The following is a 22948-nucleotide window of genomic DNA, read 5'->3' on the forward strand; positions in this document are numbered from 1 at the left end:
TGCACAACTTTTCTAGTCTCTGGTGAACCAATGTGAACAGAAACACAGGCACATCGACTATTTTCACCATATATATCCACAATGGTAAAGGCATACTAAACTGCGTGGCATGACTATGACTCCATTTAGTTTTAGAGAGCTTGCGGACCCATTAGGAATGTGGTGCTCATTACACCAGCTAGATGATTTGATCAAAAAGCAAAATCTTCCAATGCTACCAGTAGTTTTTCAACTAACCTTTTGAAACTGGACGTGGGCTTCTGGCTGATTTTGCTCCCATTTTGTTGGCTTTAAAATGTATGACCATGCCTCGACCTTGGAAGAATAGTATTCTTCAAACAATGCAAAAAACGTTCTACATCCAACCCTACCAATTAGATATTGAACTGTAGGAATTTGGTCTTCAGCTAAAAGATGCAACGAGGATCTGCAAAACCACTGTTCATACAGTTCACTGTCAGAACAGCAGAATATTTACTCAGTTTTGGAGGTGAAAGTACGGCATGTGTTCAATTGCTAGGTTCACCAAAATCATGGAAGAAATACTGTTGAAAATAGCTTCAAACAGCTTCAGGCCATCGCTAAAATTATAACAAATTGGGTTGTAGGTTAAGGCAAATGCTACTTACCAGTATGCATCTGTTCTTGGCATGTAGAGCTGCAGATATACACACTGTGCATAGATCGCCATCTGGTGTTGGGCCCGGATGTTTGCAGTTGTTTTTCTTCTTGGAAAGTCTTTGGAAGTCACGAGGTATGTGACTCCTCCTTTGGATCGTATTGCGCATGGGCTTCGGCTCCATCCTCAGATTGTTTTTCGCCAGCAGGGAAAGATGGAGCGTAGTAATAACAGTGAAGATGCCCATGTGTGTTGTATCTAAATAAGATAAACTGGAACAGATACAGGTAGCCGGGGAGGCGGGTGGGCGTGTGTAGATCTGCAGCTCTACATGCCAAGAACAGATGCATACTGGTAAGTAGCATTTGCCGTTCGAGGCATATGAGCTGCAGATTACACACTGTGCATAGATTATATAGTAGTACCCATCCTTAGCGGCGACTACCCGTATCTGTTGCAGTGGTTTGAAATAATGTTTTGAGTACAGCCTGGCCCACACTAGGCTGTTGCTTGGTTTGCACATCTACACAATAGTGTTTAGTGAAAGTGTGCGGTGTTGACCATGTAGCTGCTCTGCAGATATCATCTAATGGGATGTTCCCTAAAAATGCCATTGAAGCCCCTATTTTACGTGTTGAGTGGGCTTTAGGGGGAATGGATAGCGTTTGTTTTGCTTTGTGGTAGCAAATCTGAATGCATTTGACAATCCACCTCGCTATCCCCAACTTGGAGATGGGTTGCCTTTGTGTGGTGGTGAGAAAGAGACAAACAGTTGTTTGGTTTTACGAAAAGGTTGTGTTCTCTCGATGTAGTAGAGTAAGGCTCGTTTGACATCTAGTGTGTGAAGAGCACTTTCTGCAACCGTCTGTGGTTGCGAGAAGAATACTGGTAGTTCTACAGATTGGTTTAGGTGAAAAGGAGAAATGACTTTAGGGAGGAATTTTGGGTTGGTACGGAGAACAACTTTGTTATGGTGCATTTGGAGAAAAGGTTCTTGAATGGTAAGTGCTTGTATCTCACTGACCCTTCTGAGGGAAGTGATGGCTACAAGAACGGCGGTTTTCCATGTTAGGAATTGAAGTTCACATTTGTGTAGAGGTTCGAAGGGAGGCCCCATTAGTCTGATGAGAACGATATTTAGGTTCCACACAGGTGAGGGTGGCACTCTGGGGGGAATTATTCGTTTGAGGCCTTCCATGAAGGCTTTTATGGCAGGTACTTTAAAGAGTGATAGATGTTGCCTGTTTTGTAGATAAGCTGCTATGGCTGCAAGGTGCAGTCTAATGGACGTATAGGCTAGATTGCATCTTTGTAGGTGTAGTAAATAGCCTATGATGCGTTGAATGGATACATCTAGGGGATTTATGTTATTGTTGTGACAATAGACAACAAAACGTTTCCACTTGGCTGCGTAGCACGCTCTAGTGGTGGGTCGCCTAGCTTCTTTAATGACGTTCATGCAGTCAGGGGGAAGATTTAGGTAACCGAATTCTAGGATTTCAGGAGCCAGATCGCAAGGTTCAGCTGAGCTGGGTCCGGGTGCCTGATCTCTCCATGGTTCTGGGTTAAGAGGTGTGGAGAGAGGTGTAACTTTTGTTGCGGTACTACAGATAGTTCCAGCAGTGTGGTGTACCACGGTTGTCTGGCCCAAGTTGGAGCCACTAGGATTAGTGTGAGGGAGTGTTGTTGTAGTTTGCGCACCACTAATGGAATGAGTGGGAGAGGCGGAAAAGCGTATGCAAATCTGCCTGACCAGTTCATCCATATCGCATTGCCTTTGGACAATGGGTGTGGATATCTGGCGGCGAAGCTTGGGTATTTGGCGTTTGTGGGTGGGGAAGAGGTCCATATGTGGATGCCCCCACATTTGAAAGTACGGGTGAAGAACTTGCGGGTGGACTTCCCACTCGTGGAGTTGTTGCGTTTGTCTGCTGAGCAGATCTGCCATAGTGTTTTGGACTCCTGGGACATGTTGGGCTAGGAGAAAGATTTTCTGGGGTATGGCCCATCTCCATATGCTCTGTGCTAGCTGAGAGAGCTGTGGAGAGTGTGTGCCGCCTTGTTTTTGTATATAGTACATGGCTGTCATGTTGTCTGTGCGGACTAGGACTGCCTTGCCTGAAATCTGTGTTTGAAAAGATTTTAGGGCTACAAATATGGCTAGTAACTCCAGATGGTTGATGTGGAGTAACTTTTGTTGAGGTGTCCATCTGTCCTGCATGGTGTGATGTAATAGGTGAGCTCCCCAACCAGAGAGCGATGCGTCCGTTGTCAGTACTATCTGAGGAACTGGGTCCAGGAACGGTCGCCCTTTGGAAAGGTTTTTCGTGGTCCACCACTGCAGAGAGAGATGGGTACGACCGTCTACCAACACCAGATCTGTTAATTGACCCTGGGCCTGGTTCCATTGGCGCGCTAAGCACTCTTGGAGAGGACGCATCTGGAGTCTTGCGTGAGGTACTATGACTATGCAAGAGGCCATCATCCCTATTAGTTGCATGAACACTCGAGCTGGAAGGGAGCGTTGTGGCTGAAATTTGGAGCGTAGAGCCTGAATGCTTGCTATCCTGGCATGACTGGGGTAGGCTAGTGCTCTTGAGGCGTCTATAGTGGCACCCAGATATTGTTTTACGTGGGATGGTTGGAGATGGGACTTTACGTGGTTTACTGTGAAGCCCAGTTGGTGAAGTAGTTCGATAGTGGCATGCGTGTGTTGTACACTCTGGTTGTATGAACTGGCCTTTATTAGCCAGTCGTCTAGGTATGGGAAGACATGGATGGGTTGTCTCCGCAGGTGTGCTGCCACTACTGCTAGGCACTTGGCGAATACTCGTGGTGCTATTGTGACTCCAAATGGCAGTACTTTGAATTGGTAGTGTTGGCCGTCCACTACAAATCTGAGGAACTTCCTGTGAGCGTTGTGAACAGGAATGTGGAAATAGGCGTCTTTGAGGTCTAAAGTGGTCAGGAAATCGTTGTGGGAGAGCAGTGGAATTACCTGCTGAAGTGTTACCATGTGAAAATGGTCTGAGCATTGGTTTAGGGGCCTGAGGTCTAGGATGGGTCATAGAGTGTTGTCCCTTTTTGGTATGAGAAAATATAGGGAGTAGACCCCCATATTTTGTTGGTTGGTAGGAACCCGTTCTTTCGCCCCATTTTGTAGGAGGGAGATTACCTCCTGCTTTAGTAATGTTAGATGTTCCTGCGACATTGGGCGTTGTCTGGGTGGAACGTTTGGGGGGGGCGGTAGATATTAGTTCTAGGCAGTAGCCTGACCAAATTATTTGTATTACCCATTTGTCTGAGGCGATGGTAGTCCAGACAGGAATGAAATTTTGGAGTCTGGGATGGTCTGGGGGGAGTGGGGGGGGAGTGGAGGGGAGTCATTGGGTAGGTGCAGAGGCAGACCCGGCGGTGTTTGTCTTGCCTCTGCCTTTATTATTGTTGCCTCTGTAGCCGCCTCTTTGGTAACCCCTTGTAAAGGTGGATTGGGTAGGGGCCTTATATGAAGTGGAAGCGGTGTCAGAGGAGTAGCCTCTGGATGTGCTCCGAAAGGAAGAGCGGCGAAAGGAGCGCCTGGGAGGGTGTGATTGTAAGGCAGTAATGCAAATAGGGTACAGAGTTCCTCTAAAGGAAACTAAAAGGAGAGGGATAGAGAAGAAAAGAAAGATGTATGTTCATGTGTCAAGGGAATCACATTGACCTGACTAAGTAGAGCAGGTCAAAACACAAGGGGGGGGGGGGGGTAATCCCTTGTTGGAACTAGGGCTCTCACACACCCAGCAAGCTAGGTGTCATGCTTCATCATATGAGCCTGCCCCTCGTCAGGTTGGCGCTGCAATACCTGACGGGCACCCAATATTGGGGCTCTTTGGCGGGGATCCTAGCTTGCTGGGTGTGTGAGAGCCCTAGTTCCAACAAGGGATTCCCCCCCCCCTTGTGTTTTGACCTGCTCTACTTGCAGTCAGGCCAACGTGATTCCCTTGACACATGAACATACATCTTTCTTTTCTTCTCTCTCCCTCTCCTTTTAGTTTCCTTTAGAAGAACTCTGTACCCTTTTTGCATTACTACTTGACGGGGTATGTACATTGGACCTCGTTAAACTTACCCCCTTGTCCCTACTTTGTTGATATACGTGATTGTAAGGCTCCCATAGACTTTGTCGTATCGGTGTCTTTTTTCATTTTTTCTAGGGCCTCATCCACTTTTGGGCCGAACGGATGTTCCTGGTCAAAGGGGTGGTTCAGGATGGAAGCTTGCACTTCTGGTTTAAAACCTGTGATCCTTAGCCAGGCATGGCGACGGAGGAGGATGCTGGTATTAATGGCTATGGAGGCGGTGTCAGCTACAAATAGGGCACAGCGGATGGAGGTATTGGTAATGGTTTTGCCCTCCTGAATTAACTAATTTGCCCTATTTTTATATTTGTTAGGGAGGTGTTGCATTATGGCTTCTAGTTCGAAATAATGGGCCCGACGTATCTTGCCAGTAGCGCTTGTGTATTAGCGATGCGCCATATGTTGGCAGCTTGGGATGCAGTGTGCTTGCCGGATGCGTCCAAGAGTTTTGACTCTTTGTCAGGTGGTGGTGCTTTGCCAGATGCTTGGGAGTTGGCCTTCTTTCGTGCTGTAGACACTACTAGGGAATCTAGTGGTGCTCGCCCTCTGATGTAGGCGGGATCTGTAGGGGGGGCTATATATTTTTTGTCAATGCGCGTGTTAATGATCCTGGCTCTGACTGGGTCTTTAAAGACCTCCGGTGCGTGTTTGATAACCCCTTTGAGCATGGGCAGTATGGAGGTGGCCCTATGTGTGGTGTCAAAAGTATCGAGAAGGAAGACTTCCTCCACGGGGTCGGTATGGAGATCCACCCCGTGATAGTGTGCAGCCCTTTGGAGTAAGTGGTTGAACCCTAATGAGTCTTCTGGTGGGGATGGTCTCTAAGGGTAGAGATCATCTTGCGGGACGTTAGGAATGTCAGGGATGTTATAGTCGTCCCATGGATCTGGGGAGCCTGTGGGAGTGGGGTCCCCTGTAGGTAGGTCATGGGGTACATCCCCTATGTCATCATAGACATCATTATCATCATCCGGAGAGGGTGTTGGAGAATGATGAGGTGGGGGGGAGAAGGAGAAGGTGGAGGAGGGGGAAGGTGGAGGAGGTGGTGAAGGCATTCTGAAAGGGGAGGTAGCAGAGTTCTTCCTCTTTGGAGGTGGAGCTGGGGCAGGCTTTTCCAGCTGTCTCTTTTTGATGCTGAGCATCAAATGTCCTGTTTTGGGGTCCTTGATCAATGTCTTTTGCAATGGATCAGGTGTAAAAAGTTCTTCCGAGGGAGGTTCTTCCGAGGGTGGTTTGTCCGTAGGCGCAGAAGGCTGTTGGTTTTCTTGTTTTAGAGTCTGTGATAGGCCGCTGTTTGGAACTATGCGGCCTGGAAAGGGCTGTCTGTTTACTCGGTGCCAAGATGGTTTTCGGCTTCGAGATATCGGTGTCGGTGGCCTTATGCTTTGTGCTCTGTTCCAGGGATGGTGTCGGTACCGAGGAGCTGGTTTTCGGCGCAGAGTGTTTCGGTATGGAGCTCAGTGCCGAGGAGGAGGCCATTTTCTTTTACGGCGTCGGTGCGGAGGAGTGTTTCTCGGCACCGACGATGGGCTGGCTCGAGCCCGAGCCGCCAGAAGGCTTAACAAGCTTCTTTACTGGTCCCGAAGGTGCGGTGTGGGAAGCAGTGTCTTTGGTCTTGCCTAGGCCTGGAGGCGTAGGCGTGACCGTAGGCTTTTTCGGTGCCATCGAGGGGGGGGGGATGGGGGGGGGGACTTCGGTACTCACGACCCTCTGCGCCGGAGTGATATCCTCCACATCTGAATCGTCGGCTTCGGAGGCGCTGACGAGGCCCTCGTCGGTGTGTAGTCCTTCTCCCCGAAGATGTCCTCTGGAATTGCCGTGTGTGCCATAGTTCTTCATGCCCTTCGGTCTCGAATGGTTTTCTTGGACCGGAAGGACTTGCACAATGGACAGTCTCGAACCTCGTGTTCAGGGGAGAGGCAGAGGTTACATACTTCGTGAAGATCGGTGTGGGGGAATTTGGACCCACATTGAGGGCACTTCTTGAAGGGAGTCCTTTCCATTAGCCATAACCGGAGCTTGGGTAGGCCCTTAGGCCGTCGTCGACGACTGAAATCGAAGGTTCTTGATCGATGAGAGCCGCGCCGAGTGTGGAGATCGCGATCGAAAACAATACCGCGAATTGGGGTGAGGATTGCGCGTCGATCGAAGAACTGGAAACTGTTCGGAACCGGAGCGTGAAGATCACATCCGAGCCCGATGGCGGAAAAAAACAATCTGAGGATAGAGCCGAAGCCCATGCGCAATACGATCCAAAGGAGGAGTCACATACCTCGTGACTTCCAAAGACTTTCCAAGAGGAAAAACAACTGCAAACATCCGGGCCCAACACCAGATGGCGATCTATGCACAGTGTGTAATCGGCAGCTCATATGCCTCGAACACTGTGGTAACTGGCCATAGAAAATTGGTAATTATGGTCAACAGCTACGCATGTATCAACAAGCATTGGCATAGCCAATAGGTCTCGCCTTTGGGTCCTTATTCGTGTTTAGCCATGCAACAGTTGATGTTGTTGCACCAAGGATATTGTGCTGCATAACTAAATACTTCTAAGGTCCCAAAGGCGAGACCTATTGGCTATGCCAATGCTGGTCTTAAGACAGTCGTCCGGCCGGGAAGCCTGGTCACGGCGTCAGAATTGCCCCATGTGACGAAGCTCTCAAGGCGGGTAGTAGCACCAGGCTCCACCCTGGCTCCCGGCTGTCAGTAACAGGCTAGAAGCACCCTCGCTGGCGTTAAACTGGGAGGTTTCACTTTCACTGCAAAGCGTCAGCAAGAGGGACCAGCTGCCAGACCCTTTGTTTTGCAGTGCGATTGGCAGCTGATCCCTGATGTTTCTAACCCCCCCCCATGCGCTCTGGAGAGCAGGACAGATCCTCTCGCCAGCCCCAAACACCAAGTGCACGCTTCCAGAAAGACATTTAAGCAAGCACGGACTGGTGAGAGGGAGGACAGACCAAGCAACGGGATTTTTGACAAAATATCCAATAGATAGGTCTAGCTGGAACCACAAAGATCTCACCGAAAAGCGAATTGCTTCAAGGGAGAAAAAAGCGGGCCTGTGTTACCATACCAGCAAGAAACAATTGAAGTACTCTCACATTTCCCATTGGCTTTGAATAACCCTGGGCACACAGTGTCATTCGGCCAACTGGTAAAGAGCGCACAAAACTATGATCTTCGAGCGTGTGAGCCAGTGTACGAGATGGGGCAGAACGATAAAAGGTACACCAGGAGGCTGATCTGTGGAGAAAGACCACATGATCACACAGTGATCGATGTTCTGGTGCTCGCAGCTTGGTGTCAGTCACGGAAGACAATCTAGAAAGAACCTGCCTTTGATTGGTAATCGCTTACAAGTTAAGCAGCAACTCACTTAAATTTGAGGTGCTAAGCGTTTCTGAAATACCATTTTGTTTCTCTATGCCGCTGAACAGCTATACACAAACAAGTGCGTTAAGTATTTACCCCACAATGGCTCCACTGCTTTCAGCAGGTTTGCACTTGGACAGTATGTAATGCGTCAACGTGACAGTTCAGATTCCCCGCGAGACCCTCATCCTGGTTATTGTGGAAGGAAATGGATGCCCCCATAATTAATAGGGGAGACAGCCCTCTCCACCCTAAAGTATGATGCGCCCCCATCGAGTTTCAAAGTCTGATTGCTGCTGACGGTATCAATGTCAGGGATTGACAGTGAGCCAGCATGACTAGCACTGCTTTTGCGGCAGATCCCGGAACAAACTGACCATCCTGCCCCGCACGAGCGATGCGGCAGTTCTCACTGCGGCTGCCAATCACCGCCAGTCCCCACCCTCCCACCAATCACGCTGTGCCCGGCGGAGCACGCCATAAAGTGATGTCACCGCGTTCCCACACCCATAGACACAGAAAACAGAATGCGGCCGGTGATGTCACTTACCGGCCCAAGCCCCAGCAGCGCGATGGAAGCCTCAGATGAAGGGGCCTTACAGGATGTGCATTGCAAGCAGCAGTAAACCTCGAGCTGGAAGCTTGGGCGCCCCGCGAAGCTGCTGGCTTCAAAACCAGCTTTTTGACGCCTACACAGAACGGGGGCATTTTGTACAAAACTCAACAGAAGGCGCATGCACATTAAGCAAGTTTAACTCCTCTTCCTACATTTCCCCACTTTTTTTTGCAGTTTTATATGGCGCTGACTTGGCCCAAGGACAACACTGCGCTTTAAACGAGAAGCAGGCGTTACACTTTAAGGCATGGGAGGTTGAGGGATTTACTCACCATCATAACAAGGAGGCACTGCTCGCTCCTGCAGGCAAAACGCCGTGGGATGCAAGTAATGCAGCTGAGGGGAGGAGGAGGGGGTGGGGGGTGGAGTGAGTGCGGCCGAGAGCACACTAAGCATTTCCCTTGCGGGAGCGAGCCTTGAGCACCATCTGTTTGCAAGTTAATTACAAACAGATGGTTTCAAAGCTCGCTCCCGCAAGGGAATCGCCAAACGTGCACGCTTTGCCATTGAAAGCAATGCAGTGCGTGCACGTTTTTGGCACAAAAAGTGAATCGATTCCTAAAGGTCTCCTCCTATGCAGCGCATTGAAATTTCATAAAGTACCTACGGCGGAATTGTTCAATATGTTAGCAGAAAAACAATGACATAACGCCTAAGCTGCTAAACGGTATTCCTGGGTACGTATACATGAAAATATCTAATGAGATTTTGACTTAAGCTGCAGACGTATTGAAATGTAATAGAAAATAAAGTCAATAACTTTAAAGTGGCTTGTACGTGAACATCCACTCGAAGTAGGGAACGTTTTACCACGAAAACCGTCGTTGTCCCTCCTTGATATCTATTACACAGCCAATGGAGAGCTACCAAACAACCACATCTCGTCCGTGACCTGCCCAAGGACACAAAAGACAGACTTTACTGTACTCGAATAGGGCGCTGAATGAAAGCCATTTTCTGGCGTGCAAAGTAAAGAGGTTATATAAAATACGGATACTACAGTTTCGTATTTCGTCTTCATTTTAGTTTGTATGCAGCAAATAAACAGATTATACAGTATGAGAAAATGCCTATAAAAGGTTATCATGAAATACGCCAGGTTTTCATTTAACCAGCGCTAGTGCTGCCACCAGACCAGTTTTCTACCACGACCACTGGTATTTTGATATCTTGGCCGATACAAAAACAAGCGCGGTCCCGAAAGTGAAAGAGGACCACGCTGTAGCCGGAGCATGGGGATCTCGTATCTTTATGGGGCCATGTGTTTGGCCCAATAAAGATAAGAAAACTGCTTTGCGACAGTAGCAAAGCAGGCGAGCCAGTCCGGTTCGGAGACAAAGGGCGTGAACAGAAAACCCTAATTTCCAATGGCAGGCCACCGTTTATCATAAACGGTGACGCCGGCCAATGGAAGTGAGGGGCGGGGCTTAAAGCCCTCTTTTCAAAGTCCTCTCTTACAAAATCTCTCGCGGAGGCGGAGCAGCTCTTTGCGCTGCCAACACCATGCGAGACCTAAAAATCACAGGAGATATTTCTAGGTGCTGCAATAATAAAAGTAGGAACAAGGTTTTATTTTTTCTAGATTAAGGCTATTAACTTACATCAGGAGTTAACAGTTATAATCTTTATGTCCCTGCTACACTGTGGTGTACCTTTTACATAGAGTGAGAACCATGTTCAACATGTATTTTGTACTTGAAGGGCCAGTATGCAGGACTCGGAAATTCAACTGCAAAATTAAAACGTGCAATTGGTACTGTAAATAAAGAGGTTTACTTTTTTATGGGAACTTTTTGCCATCTTCTGTTAAGGCTGTAACTGCAGAATTCTGAACCATGTACATTGTTCTGCTATGTAAGAGGAAAAAAACTCTTTTCTGAAAGCAAAATACAAATCTACCAATATTTGTAAGCATTACATATTTTTATCGCAGGCTTTTATGTCTTCACCTGAAACTGATAAATAGAGGGGGTGTTAAAGAACTACCCAAATGAAGAGAGCACAGAAGATCTGATGATGCAATTTTCAAGGTGCCTACTGTCTTGCTTTAATTTTTGTGCTAATTGACATATAGTAACCAGTGTCAAGAAGGGACACTGTTCAAGTTCAAAGCATATGTTAAAGATCCAAGTAGTCTTTGTCTTCAAGAGGGGTGGAGAAGATAATATAGTAGCAATTTAGTACCCACTAGGACATCCCAAAATCCAAACTTTAAGTACCATGTAAGAAGCCCATTATTTTCTAGTGGCATGGGAACTCATTAGACTGGAGGTACCCAATGGACATGATCTCTTTACCAGTTTCAACTGGCAACGGATCAAAACGTTCACACACCTAGCGTAACTTTAACGAACACCACAACTTTAAACAAATATATTACGAGGATCTTGAGGGCTACAAAAATAGATCAGATCGTTCAGGAATTAAGGCAGCCACATCCATGCCCCTCAGGGGCTAACAAAGGGCAGAAGGAGACACCCAATGGATCCAGGGCATGGACAGTGCAGGCCCTCCATAATTATGTAGTGCCATGACCATGGTGAGGTTTGTCTGAAATACAGCTGCAGCTACTGCTGTGAATCTTCTCATAGCCTGGGATGAATGGGCAGTAGGTTGAGGGTTTATCTATTTGATCCCTTCGCTTCCAAGGTCAGTAGAGGCTACCTTTCCTGAAGAACAGCACAGTAAAAGGCAGGGTTAGTCCTGTGAATTGCGGATTTTCCAGTTCAATGGAGGTTAATCGCTGGGCAGGCCACAAAATACAAGCTGAGCAAGGCAGTATCAACATCCCACAAGCTCAACTAAAAGAACCATCAGCAAGCAGTAAAGTAGAACAACTATATCATCCCGTTGACTGACCCCCATTAAAGTGTGCATACTATGGGCATTTCAACATGCAGGGGTTGGTGAAATATGCAAACAAATTTGCTGAGTTTGCCTTATTTTTAGCTAAAAGCACAACATATGCACTACTGATAAGAACATGGAGCTCTGGTGTAATTAGGAGGGCATCAGCATAAATACAGCACTCTAATTAGTCAGACATTTTGAAAATATCTTATATATCTCGTACTCGGGCCTCTTTTTGAATTTCCAACACAAACAAATGTGATTTCTTTATGTAAAGAACATAGAACTTTAGTTACTTTGTTTTTATTTTTTACTTTGGATCGATTTATATTTTTGTACACATATCCACCATGCCTTTTCCCGACGATGTGTACTTTGTGCTACATGATATTACTTCATCTCATTGCACGGAAACATAATCGGAGCAAAAAGGAGAGTCACAAGGAATACAATTAATTAAAGGGGGAATTTGGGGTTACTCACCTTTCCATGTCAGTCTTCCTTGGTAATCTGAAACAAAAAGCCACAATTAATATTATCAACAGCTTGTCTTCTTTCACAGATGTGTAAAACTACATTAAAACATTTTCCTCAGTTTTCTTCATACTCAAAGAGTCATTAGATGAATTACTATAAATGGATGTATATAAAGCATTTGTCAAGACAACACTGTTTGCCAGCACTTAACAAGGGTGAAGGTTAGTCTTATGAAAATGGTGATCTTCCCTAAATTGCCTCATCTCTTCCTGAATATAACACTGCCTTTTTAAGGTCCTTAGATCCCACATGATCAGACTTGTATGGGCAGACAGGCAGCACAGGATTGGACGGGAGACTATCAAATTGGCGTTTCACCACGGTGGATTTAACTTTAAGCTATATAATCTGTGTGCACAGGCGCACTATTCAATATTTTGGTACAAGCCCCCGCCTTTCCTACAGAATTCGGCTATTGAAGTTGATAGTACGGCTCTTGTCTTGCCCACTCTTTCCTGGGGAGACTGCTGGCTAGATCCCAGGCTGATGTATCAACAACTGAGTGCATTATCAGGGCTTGCAATAGCTTGCACCCACCTTTTTACTCAATCTATCTATACACTCCAAGGCTTCCCCCAAGTCATCAGCCTCCTGCTGTAAATTTCGCACGACCAGGGTGCTCTGGTGCAACTCCACACACAGGGCTTGAAGAGGTGGATTGAGCTGTACAGAAATGGTCTCTTCCTTACCCTGGAAGATTATAAAGGAAAACTTGCAGGAAGGGCCGGAACCATGCCACATTTTTAGCATATCCTCTTTTAGATAAATGTGATCATTTTTTTAAATCTGGCATGGATCCGGCCTTCCAGGACCGACTTTGGAGAACCCGGAACAAGAGATGATTCCAACTGTGAATCGTGCAGACCTCCAGAGGTTTCCTTCATCTGGCATGGTCCTGTGCTGCAATATTTAACTCATGGAAAAGAGGTACTGATCCTATCCACTGCGGTAGAATGTGTTATGCCTATAGATCCGGCTATTGCTTTGCTGGAAAGGCATGGATAATTAACATAGATGCTTGCGAGTGGGAGCTTTCCGCCCCACTTGTTTCTTGCAGGGCTAGATAGGACGAGTTTGCGCAAATGCCCCCCACACTGCCAGCACTGAAAAATATTATCTCTGTACCATCAGCCCGTAAACTAATTACACGCCTTTACAGCGTTAACCAACGGGAGTCTCTTATCGCCGTAGCCCACTCCATAACAGACTGGGAAGACGACGCAGACATTACCATAACGGATAAGCAATGGGCATTCTGTTGTACTCAACTTCTATCGACAAATTACAGGCTTTGGCTGATTCACTTCAATTATTTGCATCGCTTATATCGTACACCAACGCAGTTACATCGCATGGAGCTTCACCCAGACACGCGCTGCTGGAGATGCAGCTCTCAGAGAGCCACCTTTATCCACTTAGCCTGGGAGTGCAGACCGATATCGCAATTTTGGCTAGCAGGATTTAACCATATTGGACAAATGATGAGCTATCCTATGGTATGCTCTCCGTTGATAGCACTGCTGGGTTATGTTCTAGATACACCTAAGTTGCTCCTGGCCAAAAGACAGGTGGCGATCCATTGGAAAAAACAGGCACCCCAACCGTAGCAGAATGGGTGAATGATGCTACCTATCGTAAAGACGAACTGTCACATTATTGGGAGCCAATGCCCAGCAGGTCCCGCCCAAAGGATATCTGGGAACCATTTATGGCCTCGTTGGGCACAAGAGGAAGAGAAGCTTGGGATAAGTAACAAACAATCAAACAGTACTGTAGAGATCCACGTATGTATTCATGTATAGAGGTAGCCATGGATCACAGGGGGTTAAATGAACAACAGTGCTGAGATGCATAATATTGTGGACAGTATTCATGTAAACCCTGTAACGTTACCGATATATTAACCTGTACAGTGTGAAAATGAGTATGTATATGTACAGAGGTAAGAGAAGGGCGGAAGTTGTTTTTTTAGTTTCTGTTCGTACTAATGGCACGAAGAAGTATTGCTTATGCGCATGTAATATCACTTTCAACGACTACATTATTGTATAAAACAACTGTGCAGATTTATAATATGTGATGACATGTAGAATCTCAATAAATAAATTTTTTTTTTTTTAAATACAAATTTGCGACCCTTTCTTCCAACATCCTGGGGATTCTAAAGGTACCCAGGAATTAGCCAAAATACAGCTAAATGTTGGTTTTAGGGGGCAAAAATGGGGAAAACGTGCTGCAAATGAAAGCGCCGGGGTTTTTCCCTACAAATGGTATTAAAACAGGGTTTGTGGGCTGAAATAACAATTTTCCCAGCTTTTTGTGAATGACAGACTTTTGTCAGAAAACCGACATGTTTACACAGTTATGGCATTTTTCTGGGACACAGCCTACTTTTGCTATTTTTTGTGCTTTCAACCTCCTTCCCATTAATGGTAGAAATGGGTATGAAAGCAATAATGGATCCTGGAAAGCTATACATTTTAGAAAAGTATACAAAATTCTGAATTCAGCAAGGGGTCATTTGTGTAGATCTTTCAAGGTTTCTTTATAGAAACTAACAGTAAGTTAAATATAGGAAAAATTGAAAATTAGTTGGAAAAAAACAGCCTTTGGTGTCAACGTTTTCACCTGTAACTTCTTCTAATTAGGACAGCTCTTTGAAAGCAAAATACTGTTACAACCGCTGGACCTTACTGGTTGTGGGGATATATAGGACTTGAAGGTTCACCAAGCACCCGACGAACCCAGAGCCAAAAACTGAGCAGTGACTTGCAATGGTTTTTTATTACGTACCGGATATATAGCAATTATTCTGGGAAAATGTATACATGGGAAAATCGGTATGAAAGACACCTATGTTTTTCTAAAATGGGAACAAAATATAGAATTTAGAAACAGTAGATATTTGCATATTTCCGAAATTGGGAATACTCATACTAGCATGAGAATTATCAGTCATTTTTCAAAAGGACTTCTTTTTTACACATTGTCTTTCATTTGGAAGGCAGAAATGCATCTAAAGTCAATAGGTAATAACAGTTGCTTTACAAATCTGATTATCCCTAAGTCTCCCGATAAAAATGGTACCTCGCTTGTGTGGGTAGGCATAGTGCCCACGACCCATCAGCTTTTTCACACATTTGTGTGTGGGAAAGTTGTGGCATCACCGGGCTGACACAAATGTCCTACCACCCAGCGTTTTCCAGGGTCTCCCGAGAAAAATGGTGCCTCACTCGTGTAGGAGGCCCAAGTACCCGCGACAGGCAAGGGCCAAAAACGTATTGAGGCAACATCACAATTGCCTATCACAAAACGACCTGGTTTTGCAAGGGGGGACACCTGGGTTTTTGGCCCCATGCTCGGCGGCCATCTAGGGAAACCTACCAAACCAACATATTTCTGAAAACTAGACACCCGGGGCATTACAGGGAGGTATGGCTTGTGTGGATCCCCCCCCCAACGTTTTCTTACCCAGAATCCCCTGCAAACCTCAAATTTAGCTGAAAAAAATCACCTTTTCCACACATTTTTGAGTGGGAAAGTTGTGGCATCATCTGGCTGACACACATTTCCTACCACCCAGCATTCCCCCAGGTCTCCCGAAAAAAATGGTGCCTCACTCGTGTGGGAGGCACAAGTACCACCCGCGACAGACTGTGGGGAATGCGGGGAGGGAGGAATTTTGTGAATCCACGCAGATTCCAGAACATTCCACCACAGAAATGTATTTCTTCTTTTTTTTAATTTATTTTTTTACATATTTTGAGGTTTACAAGGGATTCTGGGTAACATACCTGGTGAGAGCCAGACAAGTAACCCCATCCTGGATTCCGCTGGGTGTCTAGTTTTGAAAAACATATAGGTTTGCTATGTTTCCCTAGGTGCCGGCTGCGCTAGGACCCAAAATCCACAGGTAGGCACATTCCGAAAAAAGGTCGGTGCCTAGTAGGCTTTCTGCCGCCCTGGGGAGGAAGGAAATCAGGGGCTATTGCCCCGATTTGCCCCAGAGGGGCGCAGAAAGACTGTGGCTATTCTTTTGGGGGGTTGGGGGCATTGGGATGCCCATCCTGGTCATCCCCCACCCCTGCGTATAAAAAAGCAAGCATATTCGCTGGCGCATAGTGGGCTTTCTGCCCACCGTGGGGGGCAGATTGGGGCTACTGTCCTGATCTGCCCCCCAAGGGGGGCAAAAAGACTGTACCTTTGCGGCAGGGGGCTGGGGGCATTGGCATGGCCATATTGGGCAGCCCCCACCCCTAATTATTAGTTTTGTTTTTTAAATCCCTGGTATCTAGTGGGCTTTCTGCCCCCCGGGGAGCAGATTGGGGGCTACTGCCCCATCAGCCCCCCAGGGGGACCAGAAAGACTATATTTTCCCAAATGCATATGGGGGAGCAAAGGCCGTTGCCCAAGGGACCGCTCCCCCCTCCCTGGCATCTAGGGGGTGGATACTCCCCTTTTTAATTATACCTCTCCCGTCTTTCTACGTGCTCAGGGGGATGGAGACAGCCCCCTGAGCGCGTAGAAAGTGAAACTGAAATGAGCCTGAAGGCTCAATTCAGATTCAGTTTCTGTGAAATGACATCAGCGTGACGTGCGCGCTGATCATCAGTTCACAGAAACAGCAGGAGGGTCCTCGGGAGCTGGGGAAGTTCTTCCCCAGCTCCGGAGGTTTTGGGGGAGAAAAAGAAATCCCTCTGCTGTCTGCAGCAGAGGGATTTCGTGTCCCTATCCTCATGACGGAATGGTTCCGTCATGAGTACAGGAGCACCGATGCTCATGACGGAATCATTCCGTCATGAGCATCGAAGGGGTTAAAGCCTCTCACATTGCCTGGGAGAAATGTCTGCCAACTTCTTACAAAAATGCTTAAAACTGGCAATGTTTGAGGGCATTTGTTTCTGCACGTCTCTTTAGGTCCTGTCACACCATCTAAATAGGATTGGGGGTTTCTTTTCCATCGATTAAGATGTAGATTTACTGTTGAGATTTGTATCATTGTCCTCATGCATGTTCCACTTTTGGCTAGGCTCTATCATCCGCCCACCGAAAATGTGGGCAGGTGATCTTACTGTCATCTACAATGTTCTGGTATAGGAAATTATTCAAGGTGAACTCAATGGATTAGCTGGTATAAAACATGCCCATATCATCACCTTTTGACCAATATGGTGGGCAGCTGGAATGGCTTCTCATTTTGCCAAACATACTATTGTGCACTACAGCCAAATAGGAGGGGTTTTTACATGACTATCCTTCCACAAAAGCCATTTTGTATGATCTTTAGGTCTCGCCTAAGCAGCATGCATGCGCTGCCCTAGGAGACGACTTTTTGGAATTGGTCTGCCCTTTTCAAGCACTCGTGCTTGTGCAGGCATCCACCTTGTGGGAGCGAGCAGCAGCGCGCAGGGGCCATCTATTTCTCATTAGCGTGGCCGCGCTGGTTTAAAACCGTACCCGAGTACTTCACAGGACTTCAAGCGCAGGGGCCATCTGTTTATAATTAGGGTGGCCAAGCTTATTTTTGGTTGGCACAGGGAAATTAGGTGATATAGTCACTGCCCGGCGCCGCCCGGGGTCTTTTACCATAGTTATGTAAAACGCTTCGGAAGCATGCTTATTTTTATTCTATCCGCATTCAACGTTCCTGTCCCAGCCTCATCTCCCCACCCCTCCTCCACTATCACCCACTTGCCTTGCCGTTCTCTCATTAGCGCCACTTGTTTGTGATAGCAGGGGCGCTGGACAAGACCGGAGCCTGGGCTGCAGCCGCAGAGGAGGCTGCCCCTTTCTACCTCTCTCTCCTCCGTGCCTGCCATGAAGCACAACCCACCCTACACCGATGGCCCCTGTATATGGAGTTAAGGGCCCGGCTACAGCTCCCCTTTTCGGCACAGCCTGATGCGGTGCAGATAAGGTGCTTTCTTTACTCAAGTGTTTGGGTTCTGTGCAGTGTACACATTGTGCATTTTCACCCTATTTCTTAAAGTGGTCCGATTGTAGGTTTTATGAAAACTGCATCTTTTGTTTCAGAAGACTATGCTAACAGAGCAACGTTCAACTACCCACATTTTTTATCCACATTTCATTTCTTTTAATAACGTTAAATAACAGACATGTTTCTAAATTGTGTGTAGAGAAGCTTTTGAATATTTCCATTTCTCCATATCATCATCATTAATGCATCGCTTCTTTGTAGTACGCTCGTTGGACAGCTTCGAAATTCTCCCTGGATCGGTAGCACATGAGAACTGCCCGTATTCCATGTTAATGGCTTCTCCCGAGGGGGTCAACATACCACTATTTGTGCAGTTGCCTCCCTTTCTCGGTCCCTGCAAGTGGACAGCGCCGCAATGTGTGCTCTAACTATGAAATGGGCTATTTTTTCTATATGCTTTTGTACACCACACAGGCGAGATATAATACTGAACTTATGTAGTGCACAGAAATGTCTGTTGGCGGTGCTTCGTTGATATTACACGATTTAGCAGAACAGGGACATGAATGCCTAAATTATCCCTGCCAAATTTTGAATGTGTGACTGTTGCTGCCACATGGCCCCATATACACATGATACAGTAGGCAAAGTGCACGTTGAACTAGTGGATTTGATTGATTGGCTTTATTTCGATATATGAATATCATAAAAGCTTTACAACAAGTAAAAATAGTCACAGTTATTACAATATATACAAAAGAGAAATAAAAACAGTGACATGATCCAATAAAATACAGTTAAAAATAGAATTAATTTGAGACTGACAGCCTTTTTACACGAATCAACCAAGACCACTTTAGAAATTTTGACACCCCACAAACCACCAAGGTGGATGTGTTGGACAATAAGATGCGTAGGGCCGCAATGTGCTGGCGAGTACCTAAAAGTCTACACAGAGGTTTGAGCCAGCGCCTCCTAGGTGTACAATAATCTGGGCATTCAAAAAGAATATGTGCCACCGTCTCGACCCGCGTGGGACAGGGGGCACAGAAGGGGGAGGACTGGAGGGATGATTTCCACCGGGCTGTTAGGTCACCTACAGGTAAAGTCCCCACTCTAAACTTGAAGTACAAGGCCCGGTCAAAGGGAATGCGAATCATGTCGAGATATGGTTCATAGGCCACCACGTCTTTAATCCTCAAAAAGGCTGCGGTGGAATTGCAATGACGTGGATCGACAGTAAGCTTATAGGAGACCCATTCCCAATACAATTTCTTTATCGTGGCTTTAGGCGGGGCAGATCGAGTGACCCAAGCTTCACCAAGACCCAGCTCCCCTAAGAGGCATTTAACGTCCCTTAACCATTTGATCCTATGCCAGCCCCCCATTGCCATAACCTCGGACAGTGCCTCAGAGTAAGAGAATAATTTGGGCACCCTCCACAACCGGGCCCACAGGAGCAAGGGACGAAGTCGTGCTTGGTCTGCAATCGATCTGCAGCCTAGATCCAACAGCGCAGGAACTGTGGGCGTGCTCAAAGGGAGAGCCATCAGGTCTTTCAGAAATTTGCTCTCAGATTTTTCTAGTACTTCCAGATTACATGTACCCCACAACTCCGCCCCATATAAAGCAGCGCTAACCCCTCTGACTATATAAATCTCCACAACTGGGGCGATAGGTTTAATTGTGGAAGAACGTTGTTTCCTAAGCAAAACACCACCCACCCTTTAGTGGGTGAGGAGCATCTTATGGATGTGCGGGGTCCAGTTCAGTGAATCGCTAAGGCGGATTCCCAGGTAGTCAAACTCTGATACCCTTTCCAAAGGAACAGAGTTCAAGGCCGGGGGACGCCCTAGTTTCTTAGGAGGATTCATGATCAAGAATTTGGTCTTGTCGACATTGATCACCAACGCCCTAAGAGAACAAAACTCCTGGAAGCGGTTTAAAAGTTTTTGAAGGCCCTGGGGGGGGTCTTTGAAATGAGGAGGGTATCATCTGCAAAAAGCAGTGTTGGAATCCGTTTGCCCGCCAGGGAAGGTGCGTCTGCGGGTTCTTTTAGCAGATACTCAACCACCCCATTCACATAAAGGGAGAATAGGGTGGGAGCTAGCACACATCCCTGGCGGACACCCCTCCTCACTGGAATCCTGTCAGTTTTCTCCCCATTCATACCCCACCGCACCTGCGCATAGTTGCCTGCGTGTAATTTCATCAGGAGCGATAGGATATATGGGGGCAACCCCTGGCCCTGCAAGACCCTCCACAGTTCCTACCTAGGTACCAGGTCAAAGGCAGTCTTAAGGTCAATAAAGGCCAAATAAAGACTGTCCTTGCCCAGCACGACCACCTTCCAGTAGAGGAGGGCCAATCTGAAGACCTGCTCAGTGGTCCCAGTTCCAGAGCGGAATCCAGCCTGGAGATCTGACAGAATGTTGTTGTCATCCAGCCATTGGAGCACCCTCCCCAGAATCAACTTCCCTACCACCTTTTGGGATGAGTCAATAAGGCTTATGGGCCGATAGTTGGCGGGGTTGTCTCGACATCCCTTCTTAAATATAGGGACAACCTCCGCCCCCTTCCATGATTCAGGTACAGGGGCCCCCCCAAAATAGCGTTAAGTAGGGTGGAAACCAGCTTCCCCCATTCCTTAGGCTTGGCACGTAGCAAATCACCGGGTATCCCATCAGGCCCAGCAGCTTTTAGGGGTACCAGGGACTTGATTACGACCTCCGCTTCTCTGGCGGTAAAAGCATCACCCTCACTGACCCTTGTGTAGTCGGCCAGAGGAAAGGAGTCGATAAAAATCCCCTCAGGAGGAGTATAGAGGGACAGGAAATGGTTGAACCAGTTCTGGGCTGGGATGTTGCACGTCAGCAAAGTGCCGACAGGCCTGTCCCTAGATCTTACCAGACTCCAAAATCCCCTAGCATCCCTGCCCAAACTTGCCTCCAAAAGGTCCGCCCAGAACTTTTCCTCCCACTCTCTTTTTGCTACTTTTATAGTCTGGGAGTAGTCTTTCCTTGCGAGCCTAATTGCAGCTGGAGATTTAGCTTTAACAGCACCTACCAATACTTTTTTCTTTTCCCTGCATTTTTTGGTAAACCATCCCTGCACTTTAGGTGGCTTCTTCCTATTACCAGCGCAGGGAGCCATGCTTGGGACAATGAAGAGATTGCTCAGGGCCCTGGTTAAGTTGCAAAAAGTCATAGTGACTTCCTCAGGCAAATGGGTCAGCGAGTCCAGCTTACACTGTGCTGCAACTAGGAGCACCCCTATAGCTGCAAACTTTCTCTTCTGCCATAGTGAGCTTAGCCCACTTCAATCGTCTGCCGCAGTTAGATGGGTAAACTTCGTGGGTGTTTGGTGCTATGCGGGATAGAGTTCCCCCCTGATCATTAAGCCACTGGGGAGAGAGGGCAAGTGAGAGGAGATTGTGATCACTCTCAGTTGTCGGTACAGCCTCCATATCCCTCAGGATACTCCATGAGCTAGCGTCAAGAAGAATATAATTTATTCTTGACGTGTGGTTCGGCCTGTTATAGGTATGGGCTCCTGCTGAGTCAGACTTTGTCCTCCCATTGACAGCCCTAAGGTCAAGTTCCAAGTTTAGGGAATTAATCTGTACCGCCACTTGGGTCCACCTCCTAATGGGGGGCAAGGCTAGGGCAGGAATCCCTCTCCTGGAGTCCTCCTCATCAATACCCAATATATCGTCCAGGCCCAAGGGCTCAAACGTACAATTCAGGTCTCCCGCCACCAGGACGCGAGATTTGTTGGGACGCTGCCTAAGCGAGCCTTCTAATAGAGCTATTATGGGAGATTGTAAACCTCCCTTCGTGCCTCTAGCATAGATATTAAAGATGTCCAAAATCAGGCCACCCCGTGCACCCTTTATTGAGATGTTAAGAAGATCGGGTGAGTTGATGCGATGCTGAACCACCTGACAATCAAGTGAGACAGCAACCCATATGAGAAGACCTCCCGAGGGGCGTCCCTTCCCTGAAGAGGGGGCTACAGCGGGAACAAAATAAGATGAATAACCTACCTTGTGGCAGGGCTCCCTACACCATGTTTCTTGGAAAATGCAAATAGAGTAACCCTTCACAAGGGCATTCCAATCAGGTAGGCCCAGCTTCCTCGAGATGCCCGCAACGTTCCAGCTCAAAATCCTACGGTCTGGATCCGCCGCAGCCGGCTCCCTGCGGGGCTCGAGGCTAGGTGTCCCCTCCGTCTGATCTATTAGCCCTAGTCCACTGCCCCCACATTGGCCCCCTACAGGCAGGTCAATAACCTGCGCTAGGTGGGTGGCTTCATCTGGTGGTGAAGGAGGGATGGTATTACTTTTACCCAACTCGTATGACTCAGGGGCGTAACCTAGACTTAGGAACCCGGTGGCCACCCCAGGACAGATATCGGTTCAATATCCAGGCAACCTCCCATGATATCCAGGCCAGGCTACTGGTTGGTAGAATGGGGGGGGAGAAAGGGTTATCAAAGTAAGAAAAATTGTTACTCCAGCCCCCACTTAAATGAGTACCATTATAGTTTGCTACAGGCCTTGGGTAGAAATAGGTTAAATCTACCACACCGATGCCAGCTCCCCAGTACCATGCTTCTGGTTGCAGATCGTTTGGGCGACCCTACGGTCTTTGAAATTTACCACCACACAGTCTCCATCTAGATGCTTATGTCCATAACCTACCCACCCTACCCTTCTCACTCCTAGGATCAGCCCATCTAGATCCCTAGGTAGAGGTCTGTTAATCTTTAACCAGTGCAGGGTTTTGTTTTTTAGTGCCTGATGGGATTCATAGTGATCATCCTTCAGACAGGGTACGTTTGTGAGTATGACGACATACGGGTGGCACTCTGGGGGCAAATTCACAGGTGGA

General features: G+C 47.2%; 1 protein-coding gene across 2 annotated transcripts in view; it reads right to left on the reverse strand.

Moving 5' to 3' along the window:
* The window catches only part of MED14 (mediator complex subunit 14), a 1045467-nt gene that overhangs the window by 988657 nt on the left and 33862 nt on the right, over positions 1–22948 (reverse strand). For both annotated transcript variants that reach the window (XM_085622933.1, XM_085622932.1), the window contains exon 2: positions 12065–12091. In XM_085622933.1, coding sequence (XP_085479059.1) covers positions 12065–12091 — 27 coding nt within the window. The remainder of the gene's footprint in view (positions 1–12064; positions 12092–22948) is intronic.

The sequence above is a fragment of the Triturus cristatus genome, chromosome 8 (genome assembly GCF_964204655.1).
Source record: "Triturus cristatus chromosome 8, aTriCri1.1, whole genome shotgun sequence".
Lineage (NCBI taxonomy): Eukaryota > Metazoa > Chordata > Amphibia > Caudata > Salamandridae > Triturus > Triturus cristatus.